Genomic DNA, 21,080 nt, shown 5'->3' on the forward strand with positions numbered 1-21,080 from the left:
CAGAGAGCCCGATGTGGGGCTCGACCCCAGGACCCTGGGATCATGACCTGAGCCGAAGGCAGAGGCTTTAACCCACTGAGCCACCCAGGCGCCCCTGCCCTGGGTTTTTAAAGGACGATGCTAACGGCGCCTGCGCCGCAAGTTTCCATGAGCCACGTGGGTGTGTGGTCAGCACTTGGAGCCACATGGAGAGAACCTGAGAGTTTGGGGCTCTGAATCAACGCCTGGAAATGAAAGGGCGGGGGTGAAGGTTGGCGGAGAGGAGAAGTGAGTAAAATAAACTCCTTTAATAGGAAACCGGTTGGGAGGGCTGCCCTGCAGCCCAGGTCTGGGGGATCCTGGTCCAGCCTCCAGCTCCCCCGCAACTTCCGGGGGCTCCTAGGGCTGGGGAGTGGGGAACTCGATGTCCACGGTGAGGTTGGTGTAGAGGGGCCGCAGCTCCTTGGAGAGCAGCCTGTAGCCCAGCGAGTCGATGCCGTCCTGCTGCCCTTTGTGGCGGACCGAGGCCAGGAGGTCGGGGCTGGCGGGGGCGTGGGGGGAGCGGCCATGTGAGCCCAGGACCTATGGATCACCTGAGATGGGACATCCTGCTTCAAGCCCCAGCTTACCTCTGGGGGCTCAGCTGGTGGCTGGGGTCCTACCCCTCCTCCAGCAGGTGGTAGCGGCCAAAGAGCAGATGGGGTCGGGAGAGAAGCATCCGGCTCAGTTGCAGCCTTACAGGGGGAGAGGGCAGGGAGGCCAGAGGCCTGCCTCTGACAGGGAACCCGTGCCACACCCAGCCCTTCAGGCGACGGTAGCCCGTGTCCCCCACACCACGGGGGGACCTGCAGCCCCGTGCTAGGTTCCTCAAGCAGGGCCCCCCATCTGGCAGCAATGTCATGGTCCTCACGATGCCAGCCCTGGTAGGAATTGGGGAAGCCGTTGATCCTCAGGTAGTGAATGGGGCGCAGGGCAAACGCACCCCCAAGGTAGCCGCGGTATGGTAGCCTGGAGAGGCAGAGAGAGTTGGAAACAAGTTTCAGGCCACAGGGGCCCTGGCTAGGATCTCCAGGCATTATTTCTGGGTTTGCCCTTCCCCACGCACCCCTGTGATAACTAACCACTCCCCTGACCCATCAGGTGTCCCCTCCCCTAATCTTAGAGTAGTCCTTCCTCTGCCCCTTGAGATGGGCCCTCATTTGACCTGGGATATTCCCTCCCCTAAATCTGACAGGCCCACTTTGTGACCCCTTGATGGCCCTTTCTCCCCAGACTTCTGGGATAACCCTCTCCTGCCCCCCCCAGACAACCTGTCCTTTCATACATGTTCTCTGACCTCCATCAAGACTCTATCACTAACCCCCCCCTCGCCCCCCAGTTAACAACTGCATCCCAAAGGAAGGTTCTCCCCTGTCTACGAGGCTTTTCCTTGGGCCCCATCATCCCTCTCTGCCTCAGTCCCAGGGAAGCACAGGGCCTGGCCAACCATGCCCCACAGGACACTCCCTCCCTCCACCTACTTGTAGTTGAACTTGTCGATGGCCACAGACACATGGGCAGGGAAGATGTCGCAGATGTAGAGGTTGTGGTCATCCTCTGGGAGGAGGTTAACATCGTGGAAGAAGACACAGTCCCATTCCTCCTGCACAGCCTCCCAGAACCCCACGTGGCGCAGCTTGCCCCGGCTGAAGGCGCTGTTGTGCACCTGGGATGGACAGGGACGCTCCACGCTTCCTTACCAGCAGGCAGAGCATTCCCCCCAGTTGCCAGGCCTGTCCTCTCCCTGTGCCATTCTCCTGCCTGGACCCTACTCCCACTGGAGCTGGAAAACCCAGACCCGTCCACAAGGGCACAGTTCAAGGTTACCGACTCTGGAAAACTTGCTGAATTCCCGCCCCCATCTTAACGCAGAGTCAGTATCGTCAGTCCATCCATGGCCATTTCCAAGGTTCTGAAGGACCCTCCCCTTTAAGAGACCGTCTGAAGGAGGCAGGGATTAGGATGAGCAGAGAGCACCTATGGCTTTCTGCTCTTCCCAAAGACTGGGTCTGATGCCCAGAAACCGTGACAGGGTTTGCCTCTCCCTCTCTCGCTCCATCGTCATGTTCTCCTTCATCGTCACTCTCATCGTTACCATCATCACTTGCCATCGCCATGTTCATCGCCAGCATGAGCACCATCACCATCCTCTTCACCCTCTCTGATGCCATCAGCACAATCACCTCACCCCCGTCACCGCTGTCAACATCGTCCTCACCATCATCCTCACCATCATCCTCACACCGTCACCGTCCTCAGCCCTGGCGGCAGCAGCACCATCAAAACCATCATCACCATCATCAGTAGCACTGTCACTTACTGAGAACCTACTCTGCCCCAGGCCTTGAGTCATTAACTCCGTGAATGCTTCCCACAACTTAACGAGGGAGGGACTATTATCATCCCTGGGTCATAGATGAGAAAAGAGTGGCCCAGTTACCCAAGTTTACACATAGTTATACTGAGTGACAAGGAGGTGGATGGATGGTTGGTCCCTCGCTCTGACCACACAGGTAGTAATGGGTAGGAAGATTCAAACAAGCCTCCAGAGGACTCCCAACCCCATGCTTTAAATTACTGCTCAGCTTCATTGCCCAACCTAGCCAGCCCTGGTCACAGGGAGGCCCAGACTCAGCGGGACTGTCTTTCCAACAGCCACGTGAGCCGATCCCAGACTCTCGGGCAGTCTAGACCCAGCCTATAGCCGCAGCTCTAATTTCCCTCCAATTCAAGTTCTTCTTGACTCATAAATCCAGCCCCCCATACATCCTCTGGCCCAAATGCTGTCAGCTCAGAGGTTGACGACTTCAACCTTGACTCTCCACAGCCATGCTCAGACCCCTCTGTCTTCTTGTCTCCAGCCCTCCCCATGCTGGCTGTACCTGGTTCACCACGTAGACGGCGTAGGGCAGTTGCTGGCGCTGTAGGAAGGGGTGCTGGTCTTGCCCATAGTAGGGCACCACGCCCGCCGTGTGGTGTTGTGTCCAGCAGTCAGGAGGCTGGTACTGGCCTCCCAGCTCCACCAGCGGGTTCTTCTCCACCACCTGCTCCATCGTCAGGTTCTCTGGGATCATCACCCTCAAGGGGCCATCTGAAAGGGGCAGATGTCAGGGACCTGCCCCAGAAACGCCACGACCCAGCCGTGTTCAATCATGACCACCCCCGCCGTCGCCAAACCATGTCCACCGGCACTTCAGAATGGGACCTTGGAAATAGGGTGCATGCAGATGCAGATGGTTAGAATGTGGGAGTTCTGGATAAGGGTGGGCCCTCAATGCAACGACTGGTGTCCTTATAAGACCATCTGAAGACCCAGCGAGAAGGCGGCCGTGGAGGCAGAAATTAAAGTGACCTGCTTACAAGCCAAGGAGAGCCAAGGATCGCCACCAGCCACCGTAAGCTGGGAGGGAGGCGTAGGATGGCTTCTCTCGGAGCATCTGGAAGGAACCAGCCCTGCCCCAACACCCTGATTTTGGACTTCTGGCTTCCAGAACTGTGGGAAGGTAACTTCGTGTTGTTTTAAGGGTGTCTTCCCTGGGGTGGTTCTCAGGACACCCGCTCTCCCTACACCTCGGACTGCTCCTTCCGGTCCCCTCACTGAGGGCTCCACCATCCACCTGCCCGGCCCCAGCGGTGGCTCTGGCCCAACAAGCCCTTCTTATAGTGTGACTTTGATGCTCCCCCCAGGGAGAGATGAGTCTGTCTCCACCCCTTAAAATTGGTTGGGGGGGGAGCGCTTTATGACAGTTTCAATGAGTAGAGTATGTCAGAAATGACACTACATGGCTTTTGAGACGAGATCGTGACTTCTGCCTGACTCATGTGCACACTTGCTCCTGAAGTTCACGGTTGCCGCATAAGCGCTCGGGCCGCCATGCTGTGAGGAAGCCCACGCGAGCCCGGGGGAGGCGCTGCGCGGAGACTCAGAGATTGCGTGGGGAGAACGGGTTGCTTCTACTCCCGCTGCTGTCTTACCTCCAGCCGTAGCGCACTGCAGCTGCGTGAAACACCTGGACCACGACCGCCCAGCGGGACCCTTCCCCGGACTCCCGACCCAGATACACGTTGAGAGTTGGTGACTTTTAGAGACACTCGTTTCTGGGGCCATTTGTTATGATGCAGCCACAGATGACCAGCACATCTCTCCATCACCCCCGGCCACCAGGCCTGTGCCGTCTGCTTCCAGGATCTGTCCCTCTCCCCTGGGAGTCCTGCTAGCTCCCCAAAGCCCAAGGCAGGGTTGAGGGTGGAGGATGCCCTGACAAGCTTACTGATGTAGGGGGAGATGAGGGGGCAGCTGGGCAGGTCCTCCTTCCTACGGTCCACAGGGTTGATCTGGCTGAGGTTGGCATATACATCCCGGGAAGAGGTCCCTGCAGAGGAGACCGAGACCAAAAAGGGCAACTCTTCTCCCACCGCTGGCCTGTCCCGTCTCAGGATACGCAAGGAGGAGGCAAGGCTGTGGCGGTGGTGGTTCTGGTAGAGGAACACCCCCATAAGCAGCAGCTGTACCCCCAGAAATAATAACAGGAGCCCCCTCTGCTGTTCCATTCTGGGAAAGGAAACAGAAGGTCATTCTTCCCATTTTGCAAAGCCCACCTTTACCCCATATACCTCAGTCGCAGGGGCCTGCACCCACCCTCCCTGACTGCGCGCTGGAAGGGGGGCCAGCGTGAGAGAACGGCGAGGCTGCTCAAGCTGCACCACCCGCACGAAGACCTTGCCTTGTGCACATCTCCAGGCTCATCTCTTCCAGCCGGTCGCCTCCAAACCCCGTGGCCACAGTGGACCCTAGCTGGTTGCTCCCCCTGGGTGACTCTCTCTGCATCTCAATGTCCTTGTCTGTAATGGGCACTACATGGGATCGAGCTCACTGGGTTGCTGCAATAGGACACGCAGTGTGCAATGCGACCGGCTCCAGATTATTCCAGACTGTGCCAGGACTGATCGTATCTCCAGCGTCCCGTATGAAAGGGACCTACGTGACTCCTGTTCATTCTGGGTGCTCTTCTTCCCTGTAACGGGCACCAAGTAGCCCCTAGAGGCTTACACAGCCTCTGTGTCTACCTCCACCACAGTCTGTCATCCTGGATTGTGACTGTCCTATCAACTGCCCCCATAAGACTAGGAGCTTGCGGAGAACAGGGTTCAGGACTGACTCATCTCGGCCCCTGGCACAGGAGGGCCCAGGAAATGAATGATGAAGAGTGAGTGCTAGAATGATTTGCAACCTGATACACTCCTGCTCGTCCTCAGCCACCGCAAGTTCTCCTCTGCTCTTCTCCACATCCTCCCCTATCTGCCTCAGCCCTCCCGGCCCCCCGTATCTCAGCTGTCACTGCTCTGGCCCCCAGACTGGGAATGATCTGTGTCCAGATCTCTTTCCCTCACCACACGGGGAGTGGGGCAGGCCTCGGCCCAGCTCATCCCTGGGTCCCCAGCATTACCCAGCACAAAGGCTGAGTGTTTGTTCAACTCTAGTCACTAAGCGTCACTTCTGTGCCAGGATTACTGTGCAAACCAACAAAGCTGCCACAAGCAAAATCAGCAAAAGCCTCTACTCCCAGGAAACCCACATTCTGGTGGGGAAGACTGGCAAGAAAAAGGTCTCAGTGAGCAATAAGAACCTATACATCGAAAGGGGTGGAGAAGGAAATGGATGGAGGCGATCTCTGCTAGGTGGCTGGGCAGAGAGAACAGCAGGTGCAAAGGCCCTGAGGTGGGCAGGGGGAGTCAAAGGGCACTGAAGAGTCACACGCAGGCTGGTGTCCTTGTCACTAACTCGGCGAGAGTATTTTTAGATGAACCAAAAAATTATCTCATTACAGAAGCAGGCTCAGTACTGAACCTCAAATGTGGGACAAAACAGAATGTGATCGGGGACAGAATATCCTTCAATTCTGAAGCACGGAGACAAGAATTGAGTGTCAGTAGCAAATTCCATGTTGTGGGGCAGGAATAAGGAATTACCTGCTGGTACAATTCCTCTTAGCTTTCCAGCTGGGAAGACAGCATACAAAAGAGTGTTGTTCATAAAATACCAAGCCGACTTTTGAGTGGCACTCCAAATTCAGATGCCCCGCCTTTAATCAAAACGAGAAAACACCCAGATATGGTGGAAATGCACCCCATTCTTACACAGAAGACAACTGATGATCAAGTATGTCTCAGGAGCCCCGGGGACCAAAACCAGTCTTTGCAACATGCTGGTAGAGTTGGCCCAGCAGGAGTTTACGAATGTATTCACTGAAAATAGCAGGGCTCATACTAATCCCTATTTCTCAGCTGTGAATGCTGCGGGTGTGGACCGCTCCTGAGCCCTGCTGCACCCGCCAGTGTCCAGCTGCTCTGTTAAGTCGGAGGTGCCAGCACAGCCTCAGTGGCGACTCTATTTCCCCTTCCTAGGCAGGGGGTCGGTGAGCTTGGAGGAGCAAGGAGTCTTCCTTGGCGTATGTGTGCTCAGGAGTGTAATTCTCCACGCAGGAGTTGGCTGCATCTGGTGGTTTCCGTGGGGCCACCAACAAAGGGAGTGTGTTGGACACACAACACCCAGTGTTAGGACATGGAGGCCCACTTCTCCAGATATCCCCCTCCTCCTGCAGGACAGGAAAGGCTGCTGTTGAAAGTGTGGGCTGTCTCTTGGAGAGCCGAGTAAAAAGAACCCCTCCGACTCCACAAGAAACGTGACAGGAACGTTTTTGTGGACGGCAACAAGCTTTTATCTTCTGATCCCTCATTTTATAATCGATCCCTATTGCAAATACAAGATTTTGTGTGTTTTTTTAAGATTTTATTTATTTATTTGACAGAGAGACAGCCAGGGAGGGAGTGGGAGAGGGAGAAGCAGGCTTTCTGCTGAGCAAGGAGCCCGACACAGGCCTCGATCCCAGGACACTGGGATCATGACCTGAGCCAAAGGCAGACACTTAAAGACTGAGCCACCCAGGTGCCCTGGAAACACAAGGGTTATGACTTAAGACAAAGTGTCTGTCATTTGGGCTCCTGGGGAGAAAATTTAATTATGAACTCAATGACTAAAAAAAAGACTTTTGGAAGCATAATCATGTGACTGTTGGTGTGGGAGCATAAATGTTCCTATTACTTCCTCAAAAAATAGAAAAGTCCATTTCACTACTGTTGAAAGGTGAACCAGGTAGGATGAAATCAACTGCATACTGTTCCCCAAAGTTACATAAGATTTCAAGGGAAAAAAAAAAAAAAACACGTGACGTCTTACACTAGCAGCAACTCCCATGCATATGACATGATTCAAATTAGTACACCCACATTTCCCAAGTGACATGTTTCCAAGTCTCGTTTAATAAGTTATATTTTCATTTGGCGGAAGTAAGCTTTGTCTGGCTCCCGTGTGGTGCACGTATAACCAGTAAGGGCCTACAGTGACTTGGGAGACCCAGAGTCTGCCCCAAGGAGTCTGGACTCCCTGGATCGCCCTGGGAACTGGTCCCTTCCTCCTGGCAGGTTCCTGGTACATAGAACCTCTTTTATCTAGCAGAGGTCTTCCAAGTGGGGTGTCTACACACAACTCCCCACACGGAAGTGTATTTCTATTCTAGTCATTTAAGGTGATGGTTGGTTCACGTTGGGATGTTTTTATATTCAGAACAACCAAAGCATGAGTGTTTAGTAGAGCTAATTTTTTTTTTTTAATTCAACTGCAATGTTTTCAGGGGAAATTTTTTTCAAGTTATACTGAATAAAATATCTAGATAAAAATTAATGGTCCTCATTAGAATTGGTATGTGTTTTTCTCTTAGATACTTAAAGCCTATTTGAGTCATGTCATAAAATATTTACTCCATTAACAGTCAATCCTCATCTCAAGTCACCTTGGAAAATGTATAACATTTTCCACCTCTGATGCCTGGGTGGCTCGGTCGGTTAAGCTTGTGCCTTTGGCTCAGGTCATGCAAACCCCACGCTGGGCTCCCTGCTGCGGGCGCCTTTTTTCCTTCTCCCTCTCCCTCTGCCTGCTTTTCTCCTCCTGCTGTGCTCTGTCAAATAAACAAACAAACAAATAAATAAAATCTTTAAAAAAAAAAAGATGAGGTGAGGATACAAAATTCTTCAGAATGGTTTCCTCCCAAACAAATGTTTTAGAATTACTATAATATGCACATACATGCACACACTCAGACCCCTGTCTTGGCTGGTTCCAAGATATATGAAAAATTGTTTTAATAATTTCCTAAATCATAAAACCAAATGGGAAAATTCACTCATTGGATCAGAAGTACATGTACTAAGCTTCTTGGTGAAGGTCCCTTTGTCCTGGGGAATGGGGTGGGATGACCTTGCAATTTGCCGAGACGTTCTCATGGTCCAAAACAAGTCACTAATGCAAGTCACTGATGTACTTTTACACTTTTTAAAAGATTTTACTTATTTATTTGACAGAGAGAGAGATCACAAGCAGGCAGAGAGGCAGGCAGTGAGAGAGGGGGAAGGAGGCTCCCCGCTGAGCAGAGAACTGGACGCAGGACTCGAACCCGGGACCCTGAGATCATGACCCAAGCCGAAGGCAGAGGCCTAACTGACTGAGCCACCCAGGCGCCCCTGTACATTTACATTTCTATTAGTCACCTTTAAAAAGTGAAAAATAAACAGGTACAATTAATTTTAACATTACACTTAAGCCAATATAGCAAAAATGTTAGGATTTCAACATGCAGTCAAGCTAAAGAATTACTGGAGAGAGATTTTACATTCTTTCTTCACGTGAAGTGCTCTAATCTGGTATTTTGCATTTACAGTACAGCTCTATTCAGACCAGCCACGGGTCATTAGCCACACACGGCCAGCGGGCGCCACACTGAAGAGCCGCGCTGAGGACCCCTGTACGTTTCGCCCACGTGCCTGGGAAAAACCTGTACTCTCCCACCATCAGCTCCACGTTCCACTTCAGACCCTTAGTTCAAGCTTGTCCGGGCTCTTGTTCGGATTTTCCACAGCTTTAGTTTTTTGTCTGCTTGATGAATTGCTGAGAGAGATATGGTAAAATGTCACAGTGCTTCTAGAATGTGCCGGTTTCTTCTCATCCTGCTCACTTGGGCTTTATTTCTTTGGAGTCCGTGTTGGGAGGTACATCCAGTTGTTTTTGCCAACCTGGTGATTCCTTCTTCATTCGCGATGACGTTCTTTACTACTCACGGTGCTTGTTGACTTGAAAATCTGGTGGTTGTCGCTGAACTCGGATTTCTTTGTGCTGTGTTCCTGGTGTGTCTTTCTCCCCTCTCACGTTCACACTTTTGAGTCTTTACTTATTAGATGTGGGTCTCATGTGCACAACAAATGCTTTTTCTTAACTTACCTGGTGATTTGAGACAATCTTGTTTGTTCCTATTTTGCCCCACACCAAATCTTATTTATTAAGAGATTTTTATTTTTTTTAAGTTACCTCTGCACTTGATGTGGGGCTCAAACCTACAATCCCAAGATCAAAAGTCCCACGCCTTTTGGAGACTGAGCCAGCTAGTGCCCCCACAGCAAATCTTATTTAAAAACATTCCTCGGGGCGCCTGGGTGGGGCTCAGTGGGTTAAGCCTCTGCCTTCGGCTCAGGTCATGATCTCAGGGTCCTGGGATCAAGCCCCAAATCCAGCTCCCTGCTCAGCAGGGAGCCTGCTTCTCTCTCTCCCACTCCCCCTGCTTGTGTTCCCTCTCTCACTCTCTCTCTGTCAAATAAATAAATAAAATCTTTAAAAATAAATAAATAAAAAGAAGAAAAAAAGAAGAAGAGAGCATGAATTTGAGTGCAGGCCTGTGTGTGTGACTCCCAAGTTCTTTTCATTACCTGGTTGGGGGAATCTTGGGGGACAGGGTGAGCTCAGGGAAGGTTTCCCCCGAGAGGTAGCATTCTGGGGCAGGTCCCGAAGGATAAACAGGCATTTAACCCCCACACCAATGGAGGGAAAGACACTCTGGGCAGAGAGAATGGAGGCACAAGAAAGCTCGTTGTGCATAAGTAGCAGCGGTCATGGCACCTCACATCTCCGGAGCTCTTACCTCGGCCCAGGAGCTGCTATAAGCACTCATCAGGTACCCTCTCCTCTCAGCCTCAGCACGTACTGAGATTTTGGGCATGTTAGTTCTTTGCTATCGGGACTGTGCTGTGTGTTAGAGGTTTGTACCACTGCTGGATGCCAGTATCCCCCTACCCCACTTGTGACAATCAAAAATGTCTCTGCCGAATGTCCTCTGGGGGTCACAATCATCCCAGGCTGAGGACCACTGCTGTCATCCTATGAGGGCTAAACTATTATTTCGATCTTACAGGTGAGAAAATGTCAGTCGTCCACAGTTACACAACCAGGATGGCAATCCCAGGATCTGAACCAAGCTGCTTCTAGTAACCACTAAGGCATGGCAAGCTTCCTGCCTGGGCTCTGTGCTCACTGAGGGGCAGATAACAGCAGGAGACAAGAAAGGAGGGGTGAGCTAGGGACAGCTCAGGTGACAGAGCCCAAGGTGACAGGGCCTCTGACAAAGTGAGGGACCAGGGGCTGCGGGAGGCCAGAGGTGGCTTGCTTGTTAATGCAGTGCAAAGGAGGACGGGTCCTGTAGGCTTCTAGAGGAAGTACGTCCACATGGCTACCTGGATGAGAAAGGAATCAGTGTGCTGAGGAGGGGTGAGGGAGGGAGGGTCTTCAGGAAGAGAGGACAGCATGTGTAAACACACTGGCATTGGGCGGGACCTGCCAGAGCCTCAGGGAGCTGAAAAGTCACCAGGGGCCTGGTTGCAAACACCAGGCTGAGGGACTCAACCTTCCCCTGCAAGTGCTGAGCAGCCACAGTCCTCTGCCCTCTCCAGAAGCCTCTGACACCAGCTTACAGTCTTTTCCACTGGACTATTAATGCGTTGCAACAAACATAACATGAAGTGTTTGCAAAGCACCCATGAGGAACTTCTGCCCAAACCATGCCAGCTTGCTGGTGGATGCGGCCCCTGAGGGCTAGAGGGACTGGTCCGGTTCTCACCACCACCAATTCCTGTCACCGCAGGGAAGTGACCTGAGGAACCAGAGCACCCCAGCCCCAAGCACTTACTAAGCACGGAGCCCCGATCTTAACACTTTACACAGGTTAACTCACTGACTTCTCTAACCCAACTATGCTATCATCATCTCCACTGGACAGATGAGGACACTCAAGCACAGAAAGTTTTCATCACTTACTCAAGGTCACGCAACTAAGCAAGCGGCGTCGGGCGTCCACTGGCGGGTGGGCTTTCACATCCTCTTTCCGTCCCTGACGTCCAGTTTGAGGTAAACTTTTTACCAACTTCTCAGCTGAAAGTCTGTGGGTGGTGTTCCGACCTGCTCAAGTACTTAGTGAAAGAAACTTGCAAAGTAGGAGACTAAAACCCACACAGAAACACCTGAACCTGTGAACCAAATACTAGTTTTTGGGTGAGAAAACCAACATGCATCACAGCAGAATACCACTTAGATCAAGGTTTCTCACCTTTGGCACTATTGTTTTGAACCAGATAATTCTTTACAGTGAGACACCAGCCCGTATACACTACGTTTGGAAGCATCCTTGACCTCTATCTACCAAATACCAGTCACACCCTTCCCCTGCCTCCTTGTTGTGACAACCAAAAATGTCTCCAGAGAGTGCCAACTGTTCTCTGAGGTACAAAACCACGCCCAAACTGGGAACGGACTTACAGACTATCAGTAGGTTGCCTGAGGTTTTGAAACTCTCACCCCACCCCTTGTTTTAAAACAGAAATTAGGCGGAACCTGGGTGACTCAGTTGGTTAAGCATCTGCCTTTGGCTCAGGTCATAATCCCAGGGTCCTGGGATTGAGCCCCGCATCGGGGCTCCTTGCTCAGTGGGAAGCCTGATTCTCCCTCTCCTACTCCCCCTGCTTGGATTCCCTCTCTTGCTGTCTCTGTCAAATTAAAAAAAATAAAATCTGTAAAATGAATAAATAAAAGAAAAATTAGGCCTGGTCGCCAAAGGAAAGCCATCCCTGGTTATGAAAACTAAATGGGGTGAGAACTATGACAGTTTACTGCTCGGTGAACACTTTCTGTATCACCTCTTTTATCTTCACAAATCGTCTACGAGGCAGATTCTGCTATTACCCCCACATTACAGAGGAGGAATTTGAGATGCTGCCTGGAAATGCACAGTCCATGCCAACCGCTCAGTAAGACTGACCTTTCCCCCATGTCCTGGCTTGGAGCACTTGTAGCGTCTGGGTCCCTGCAGCTCCTGACATCTGGTCCCTCCACATCAAGCTTCATCATTCTTATCTCCCCAACCCCGCCTGACACTCCTATGTCCCCCAGGGCAGAACCTGGCACACTGGAAGCCTCAGGAAATCACTAATGTATGAGCCCGGAGACCCGGGATTCAACCCTCTTGACAGCTTCAGAAGCTCAAAGGTCCCGCATCAGCCTTTACTCTCAATCCTCCCTATTAAGGGCTCACGGGGGAAGAGACGAGAATGTTGGAATGTAACACGTGGGAGAGAAGGCACTTCGGGGGCTGGAAAGCGACTGAGGGGAGCAGGGCTCTGGCTGACTCTTGAGAGAATGCACCCTAACCCTGGGAACCTCCCGTCTCACGGGTCTCACCTGCCCTCCATCCCGAGCTCTGCCTTCAACCCTGCAAGGCTGGAGGTGCGCGCGCTTGTCACTGAGTCACACCGGTGCGTAACTGCTCACCGGGGTCACGCCCGGACCGGGCACGCGCCTGGAGAAGCGCACACCGCTCCTGTCGGCTCCGCGCACGCACAACCCCCCGGCTGCACGGCCGTGGCTCCCGCCGCGGGCGCGCACCCACTCTCACTCCCACGGGGGCGCGCGCAGAAGCCCACGCTGTGTCCCGGGCGACGCGGCCAATCCGGGCACCTGCGCGGCGCACGTGCCGTCTCTCTCCCTTGCTCACCCCTATTCCTTTCTCTCCCCACCCCGACAACTCTCCACCCGCACCTCAAATCCTATCAGACTCTCATAAGGGCTGAAAACCTAAAAGACATCCATCGCGTCTTTACACTAAAGCGCATAGCGCGAGATAATGTCTACAAACCCCACGCCCCACCTGCTTTTGCGCAGGCGCAGACGACGGACGCGCCGGCCGGTACTGGAGCACTCTGGGAGTCGTGGGCGGAGTGCGTGACGTCACGGCGAGGCTCTCGGCGTGGGAGCCCACTGGGTCTCGGAGCACTAGGCGCTTCGGGCCAAACCGCCCCACGGGCACCTGGGAGTCGTAGGCGGGTAAACCCAAAGCCTTCTGGGAGTCGTAGTCCCTTCACCCGCTTCCGCATTTTCTCGGAGCCTGGACTTTCCTGCGCGGGTTCTACTCACGTGAGTGCTCCCTTCCTCGGCGCGCGGGTCCTGGCCCTTTGTGGTACTCCCGTGTAGGAGCTGAGAGTCTCCATATTACTCTCCCACGCATTCCGGTAGGCATCCCTGGAGATAGGGCTCTCCTCCGTGATCCCCCAACGCATGTCTCTGGCGACCCTCGGGCCTGGAGTGCCCTAAGCAGCTGGTGTCCCTGCCGATCCGCTTTGGACTCTGCCTGTGTTCTGACTCCTTCTCGTTTCCACCCCCCAACCTAAGGGCGGTTCCTCCTTTATCCTGATTACTCCCTAGAGTGATCAGGGCTGGCGTGGGGGGTGTCAGGCAGCCGTCGGAGCCCAGAGGAGGTGCCAGACCCAGCCCAGGGTTCAGGAAGGACTTCCAGAGCAAAGGACCTCAAAATTGACCATACCCAAACAAAATGACAGATTCTCCGGCCTAAACCTACGCCTCTCACAGTATTTGCCTATTTTTCCTATTTACCCCGCCTTCTCTCCACGAAATGGTCCCATTATCCTTCCAGTGCTGAAGCCAGAACCCTGAAGTTGTCAGTGCTCTCTGCTTCTCTCACCTACTGCCTCGCTCAACCAAGTCTTGTGTGAGTTGCTCTTGCTCTGTTTCCAGAAGAGATCCAGAATCTGACCCTTCTCTCCTCCTCCACTGCCTCTGCTCAGCCCTAAGCCGCATGCTTGTTCACCTGGATCATTGCAGGAGCCTCCTTACTGGTCTCCCCTCGCCACTCTCTGCCCTCCATTCACACGCAGCAGCCAGAGGGATCAGATACTGTCACTACACAGCTTATAACCATCCAGTGGTTCCCATCTCGTTCAGGATAAAATCCAGCCTCCAAGCCCTGCCAGCCTCCAAGCCCTGCTCCTCTTCTCTCCTCAGCCGTAACTCACTTTCCGAACAACTGAACCTGAACCTGCCCTTCAGGTCTTCGCATTTGCTGTTAAATCTGTCTGGAATGTTCTTCCCTCCCCGATGTAATACCTGACTCCTTCTGGCCTCAGCTCAGAGGATAATTCCTCCGTATTGCTCCTTATATTTGTAAGGTATCTTGGTTATTTACTTGTCAGTGGTTTGGCTCCTCCATGAGAACTTGGTGCCAGCAACCGACCCTGTTTTGATCACTGCTGTCCCAGTGCCTTATGCGTTTTGAGTAGATGGGAGGCAATGAATTGTGTCTGTTGAATGGAGAATGAATAATGAACGCCTAAGCTGAGACTTGAAGGTGTCGAGCTTGCGCAAGTGCTGGGAGAGTCCAGGCAATGGGTGTACTCAGTGCTATCCGGGCCGCCTCCCTAGAGGCAACGACCCCGGCATCTGCCTATAACTCGCCTCCCCTCTCTCCCTGTCCAGGAGAAGCCAGCTCCTCCCCGCCCGCCCGGAACTCGCCCCGCGATGCCCGCCCCGCAGTGCTCCTCCTGCCACGCGGCGCGCGCGGCCCTCCGCCGCCCACGGTCCGGCCAGGCGCTGTGCGGGCCCTGCTTCTGCACCGCCTTCGAGGCCGAGGTGCTGCACACGGTGCTGGCGGGCCGCCTGCTGCCGCCTGGCGCCGTGGTGGCGGTGGGCGCCTCCGGCGGCAAGGACTCCACGGTGCTGGCGCACGTGCTGCGCGAACTGGCTCCGCGCCTGGGCATCTCGCTGCGCCTGGTGGCCGTGGACGAGGGCATCGGCGGCTACCGGGACGCGGCGCTGGCGGCCGTGCGGCGCCAGGCCGCGCGCTGGGACCTCCCGCTCACCGTCGTGGCCTACGCAGACCTCTTCGGGGGCTGGACGATGGACGCTGTGGCCCGCAGCACGGCCGGCACCGGCCGCAGCCGCGCCTGCTGCACCTTCTGCGGGGTGCTGCGGCGCCGTGCGCTGGAGGAAGGGGCGCGCCTCGTGGGAGCCACGCACATCGTCACGGGTGAGCGCAGGCACCGCAGCCGAGGGGCGAGGGCCGGCACCTAAAGGGGGCTGCGCACGGGCCCAAGATCTGGTGGAGGAGACGCTGGGGGTGCCCCGGGTGGAGGATGTCCACGAGGAGAAGCGGATATGCGTGCCCGCTGAAGGCGCACGGGCATAGCGCGCGTGCGGGCCGGGATGGGCACGGCAAGCTTTTGAGTCACTGCCGCCGTCACACTGGCAGCTAGAGGGGCGGAGGGGTACTCCTGGGGGTTGTGGTTCCCTGCCTTTTAAAAAATGACACTCTTTGTGTCCCCCTTCACAAAAGGAGGCCAGTGAGGTGGTACCACCATCAGAAGCCAACTGTATTCTGAAACGCCCCTGTCCTTGAACTGCTTTTCTCTGTGGGCCTCTCCTCTCTGATAACCCTTACCCTCTCGCCATCATTACTTCCACACGTGATTCTTGACCATTTATTGTGTAGCAGATACAAGCTCGGTGGCCCAGAGCGATACCTAGCCTCAGTTACCTCTTCTGTAAAATGGGGTTATTAATAATATCCAGGTCCCAGGGTTGTTGGGAATTAGATGACTTATGTGTGAGGCACTTAGACCAGAGACTGGAAAACAGTAGACCTTACGCAAATGTCACACAAGACAGTCTCTGGGCCTGCTCTTCTCTCACACGCATATTTAAAACCTGAGAAGCTCTACTAAGGAAAATCGCACAGACTTTGCCAGTTTATAGCAGGAACACCCAGTGGAAGGAGAAAAGTAGGGGTTAGGAAGCATTTCCAGAAAGAGGCAAGACCTGAAGGCCATTCAAGTAAGCGGTGGAGGGCAGACAGAGGGTTGGGTTCTGAGCAGAGGAAACAGCTTATGCAAAGGCCCTGAGGAGGGTTAGTGTGGCCTATTGGAAAAGCCCTGAGAAGACCAGTGTTTTACTATCTGGATTATACAGACTCACATTTAAGATAACAAGATGCAAATTAGTAGAGATTTAGCTTATGTTTTTTATGGCGATTGTTGTGTAAATCTTCCCTTACCTCCTTCCTGGTCTTTCTAAATGCGATGATCTGCATTCCCAGAGGCTCGAGGCTCACTTGAGAATCTCTGCTGTTTAATGTCATTTTGACTTCTGTGCAGTGGGAAGCACACTTCTGAGACTGAAATGGTATTTGTAGCACAAAGCACTTTTACTACCTTCGTGAAGAGGCAACTAGCACAGGGCCTGGTTGGTAATAAGTGGGTGGCAAATGAGGGCACCCCGAGTGGCTCCCTGGGAGCCCGTGTGTGTTCCCCTCTTGTTTCTCACGGTGACCACCTCCAGCCTCCACCTGGCTGGCCCGTGGTGCCCAGGGGCCTGCGTGGCCCTGGCTGGCCCCTCCCTGCTGCTCCCCACACCGCCTCTGCATCTCTCTGGGTCCTGGCTGCCGCATAGTGACTGGGGTGTGAGGTCTCCATGGCCCTGTCACCCACTCTGCCACTTTCCACATCCCCCCCCCCCCCGTCCTCCCTCTGGGTCCTCGGGATGGGGTCTCCATGGCCCGGTCGCACACTCCGTGCCGCTCTCCAGGCCCCTCCCCGTCCGGCTGGGTCGCGGCTGCCCCTCGGCGGCGCCCCCGCCTCACCTGCTCCCCCTCTCTCCCCCAGGCCACAACGCCGACGACATGGCCGAGACCGTGCTCATGAACTTCCTGCGGGGCGACGCGGGGCGGCTGGCCCGGGGCGGGGGCCTGGGCTCGCGGGGCGAGGGGGGCGCCCTGCCGCGCTGCCGCCCCCTGCAGCTGGCCTCGCAGAAGGAGGTGGTGCTGTACGCGCACTTCCGCCGCCTCGACTACTTCTCCGAGGAGTGCGTCTACGCGCCCGAGGCCTTCCGCGGCCACGCGCGCGACCTGCTCAAGCTCCTGGAGGCGGCGCGGCCGACGGCGGCGCTGGACCTGGTGCACTCGGCCGAGCGCCTGGCCCTGGCCCCGGCCGCGCGGCCCCCGCCCCCCGGCGCCTGCTCCCGCTGCGGGGCGCTGGCCAGCCGCGCGCTCTGCCAGGCCTGCGCCCTCCTGGACGGCCTGCAGCGCGGCCGGCCCCGCCTGGCCATCGGCAAGGGCCGCCGGGGGCGCGACGAGGAGGGGCCGCCGCCCCCGCCGCCCAGCGACCCCGGGTCTGCGCCGGGCCCCGCCGCGGGGGAGTGCGGGGCAGCCTGCAAGGAGCGCTGCGAATAAACCCCCTCTGCCCGGGCTTCGGTGTGAGGTTGAGAGGGGGATGGACGGGACCAGCAGCCATGGGTGACCCCGCAGAAGCTGAGGCTGGGACCCCTGGGTCTGAGGGAGGAGGGGCTGGGACGGGAACTCTTGGAATCTAAAAGAGAAGAGAACTGAACAACTTCCCATTCCCAACCAGTGGGAATTAGGGGGCTGCTTACTTAGTACTCTGCCCAGTTCTGGGCATGCGCAGGATAGCCCAAGCCTTCTTGAGCACCTACTGTGTGTCATGTTTGCCTGTAGGGGGATTTGACTTGACTTGGCAGGTGACTTGACTTGACACTTGACTTGGCAGATGGGCTCTGGTCATTTCCAGTAACCGTGATGCTTATCTCTGAGTGCTGTGCATACTACCCCGCCACAGGGTCTCATTTCATCCAAACCATACACCATCTCATTAGCCTGAGGCCCCCTAACTGCGTCAGGTCGCCTAGCTGGAGAAGGACGGAACTGGGGGCTCCCACCCAAATCTGCACCTGGATCTCAAGACAGTGGACTTGCTCCCCACCCCCACCTGAATCTCTCCTGGTGTCTCTGTGTGATGGGTGAGGAGCAGCTGGGTGGGCCTGGGTCGGTGACCTGACCTCTCTGGTCTTCGATTTCCTCCTCTGAAATGGAATGACACCTCTCCACCCCCCATCAAAGCGCTGTTGTGAGGATTAGAAGTGCTCAACACAGTGGCCAACTTCGTGGGTCGTATTACATTTTGGCCACCAGGGGGCTCTGGGTTTCAGATTTGCTACCCTGTGCTTCCCGGAGGGTGTGAGGCGGGGAAGAGCTTCCTGCATGACCCCTGGGGAGAGACTTGGCCTTCTCGTTTCCCCTCCAAGTTCTGCTGGCTTGGTCCCCTGTCGGGAATGCCCTCCCTTTGCCATCTTCCTTCTCAAATCCTCCAGGGGACTTCTAGAAGCCTTCCTGACTCTCTCTTCTCACCCGCCCAGCCCCCGGGGCCTGCCCTCTTGTGTGGCCACCCGTACTCTGGTTCTTGTTCTCCCCAACTGGAATGAGGTTTGAGGGCAGATCTCCCACCCCACCAGATAACCAGCATCATTTATTCAGTATGTATGGAATCCCTAATGTGTGCAGGGACATTTCTAGACGTTGTTGAAAAAACAACAACAAACAAAACCCTCTCGCTCAGGGCTCCTGGCTGGCTTGGTCGGTGGAGTGTGCGATTCTTGATATTGGGGTCATGAGTTCAAGCTCCACACTGGGGGTAGAGATCACCAAAAATAAATAAACTTTTATAAAACCTGACTCACTCATGGAGCTTCCAGTATTGTGGGAGAGGGACACTAGACAAATGAGGAAGCCTGATGAAGGCTGCTATGAATAACAAAGCAGCATAAGGGGAAGGGGTGTGAGGCAGGCGCTATTTCAGCTCAGGAGGTCAGGGTTTGAAAAAGTGACTTCAACAGAGACCGAAATAAAGCAAGGAAGGTTTCTGGCTACGTCGGAGTATCTTGGGTCTGAACAACGCTGCCGCTGAGACCAACTGAAAAGTAAAAATGGATCTGTAGCCAAGCAATTTCTTTGGAGACATCAAAGAGGTACCAAGGTGGCCAGGATCCCACAGAAGAGGCTCATTTTTGCTGCAGGGGCTCATTTCTGCTGAGGAACGGGCAGAAAGCATAGGCTAGGAGGCTGGGTATCTGAGCGGAGCTTTCAACAGTGTGATGGGACAGGAGACAGTATTGGAGTCGGGGACTTGGGCCAGAATTAGGGGTGAAGGGAAGAGCATTGAGGTCAGCCAGACACTGTGTTCTTATGTTCCCCTGGAGGGTTTCATGGAACTGGGTTAATAAAGTTGGATGCTCAGGGTCTCGTACAAAATAGAGGCCTGGTAAGCACCTGTTAGCACTCAAGTAAGGTCACAAATTAGAAGTAAGGGTCACCTGGGGTGCCTGTGTGGCTCAGTGGGTTAAGCCTCTGCCATTGGCTCAGATCATGATCTCAGGGTCCTGGGATCAAGCCCCACATTGGGCTCTCTGCTCGGCGGGGAGTCTGCTTCTCCCTCTCTCTCTGCCTGCCTCTCTGCTTGTGATCTCTCTGTTAAATAAATAAATAAAATCTTTAAAAAAAAAAAAAGTAAGGGTCACCTGGAAGTAGACCCACCCACAAAAACACCAGAACCTAGCTTCAAACACACTCAATCCCAGACCAGGTGAAGAAGCTCCCTACTTTGCTTGCCAGAAAGCAGAAGTAAGGTAGCCCTAGCCGCTGAGCCTATTTACCCTTATGTTGATTAAAACTGAATTTAGGGGCTCTTGGTTTCAGCTCAGGTCATGATCTCAGGGTCCTGGGGTGGAGCCTTGTGTAGGGCTCCGTGCTCAGCAGGGAGTCTGCTTCCCTTCTCTCTCTCTCTCCCTCTGATCCTCTCCCCACTTATGTGCACTGGGAGAGGGTCTCTCTCTCTCTCTCTCTAAAATACATCTCTTAAAATTTTTTATTTAATTCAAAACACACTTCTTTGGTTACACTAAACCCGTGTCAAGTGCTCCACAGCTACACACGGCCAGTGGCTGCCATACAAAACCAGGCAGACACTCTTCCCAGTGCCACAGAACCTTCCCTTTTGCAGAGCTGTTCTAGAGACTTCTAGAATCCAGGGGGGAAAGATACCCACCCAAGCCTCAGGAAATCTCTACAATTTTCATACAAAATACCTGACCTTCAATTTAAAAATCTGCCAGGGGTGGGGTGGGGGGGGGCGCCTGGGTGGCTCAGCGGTTTAAAGCCTCTGCCTTCGGCTCAGGTCATGGTCCTAGGGTCCTGGGCTCGAGTCCCGCATCGGGCTCTCTGCTCAGCGGGGAGCCTGCTTCCTCCTCTCTCTCTGCCTGTCTCTCTTCCTACTTGTGATCTCTCTCTCTGTCAGATAAATAAATAAAATTTTTTTAAAATAAATAAATAAAAAAAAATCTGCCAGGGGAAAGGACAAAATGATGGCATACCGAGAGAAAAATAGCATAGACATGACCACAGGGGATTTTGATGGAGGAGTTTTAGGCGTGGCCTGGAACCGTTAACACCATGCTCAAGAAAATAGACAACAAAATGGAAAATTTCATTGTTGAATCGGATTGCATTTTTAAAAACACCAGACAGGATCAAATCACCAATACGAGACTTACGCTCCTAATGTAAACAAATTAAAGCTGTATGTAGCGTGTGGGGCAGTTCACTGTCTCACTCCCCATGCAGGTTGTCTTCCCTGATGACCAACACCAGCCTCAAGCCTACTACCACCCACCTGGCCAGGTCCCCACAGAGGCAACGGCTACTCAGAGAACTTTCTGGAAGCTCCCGCTTTGGGCTCCCATGTTGGCAGCTGCACATTCTCTGTAAACTCTGGCATGCCCCCTCCCCCCACATGCACCTGTACTTCCGGTGAGCTACGGAGGGATGATGCTCTCTCTTTCCCCTCCTGCCCCCTCTAGAACCCTTCTCCCCGGTGACGACCAGGGAGGAGAAAGCTGAGCTCTTTCCACTGCAGAACAGGTGTAACCTGTCACGGGGGCCCCTCCCCTCGCACTCCCCACGCACGTTGCCTCATCCCAAGTTCATTCCACACACCCCTCC

At 54.3% G+C, this 21,080-nt stretch overlaps 2 protein-coding genes across 3 annotated transcripts; one reads left to right on the forward strand and one right to left on the reverse strand.

Annotated features, from left to right (window-relative positions):
- Positions 1 to 269: 269 nt before the first annotated feature.
- On the reverse strand, positions 270 to 13,503 carry LOC308358402 (uncharacterized protein; the record flags this gene model as incomplete). Its single annotated transcript, XM_080828586.1, has 8 exons — positions 270 to 520; positions 609 to 987; positions 1,500 to 1,684; positions 2,901 to 3,109; positions 4,290 to 4,391; positions 12,964 to 13,021; positions 13,095 to 13,253; positions 13,408 to 13,503. The coding sequence occupies 8 exons, from the start codon at positions 13,501 to 13,503 to the stop codon at positions 287 to 289; spliced, it is 1,422 nt and encodes a 473-aa protein (XP_080684712.1). The 3' UTR covers positions 270 to 286.
- Positions 13,323 to 19,549, forward strand: LOC308357816 (cytoplasmic tRNA 2-thiolation protein 1). 2 transcript variants are annotated; one of them, XM_080827630.1, is made up of 3 exons: positions 13,323 to 13,360; positions 14,717 to 15,266; positions 16,897 to 19,549. In XM_080827630.1, exons 2-3 carry the CDS (start codon positions 14,759 to 14,761, stop codon positions 17,460 to 17,462), a joined length of 1,074 nt encoding a protein of 357 aa, XP_080683756.1. In that variant the 5' UTR covers positions 13,323 to 13,360; positions 14,717 to 14,758; the 3' UTR covers positions 17,463 to 19,549. The 2 variants fall into 2 exon arrangements, with proteins under 2 accessions (XP_080683756.1, XP_080683755.1); XM_080827629.1 differs by having other exon boundaries at positions 13,338 to 13,455.
- The last annotated feature ends 1,531 nt before the right edge of the window (positions 19,550 to 21,080 follow it).

This window comes from Martes martes, assembly GCF_963455335.1.
Source record: "Martes martes genome assembly, chromosome: 17".
In the NCBI taxonomy this organism is placed as follows: domain Eukaryota; kingdom Metazoa; phylum Chordata; class Mammalia; order Carnivora; family Mustelidae; genus Martes; species Martes martes.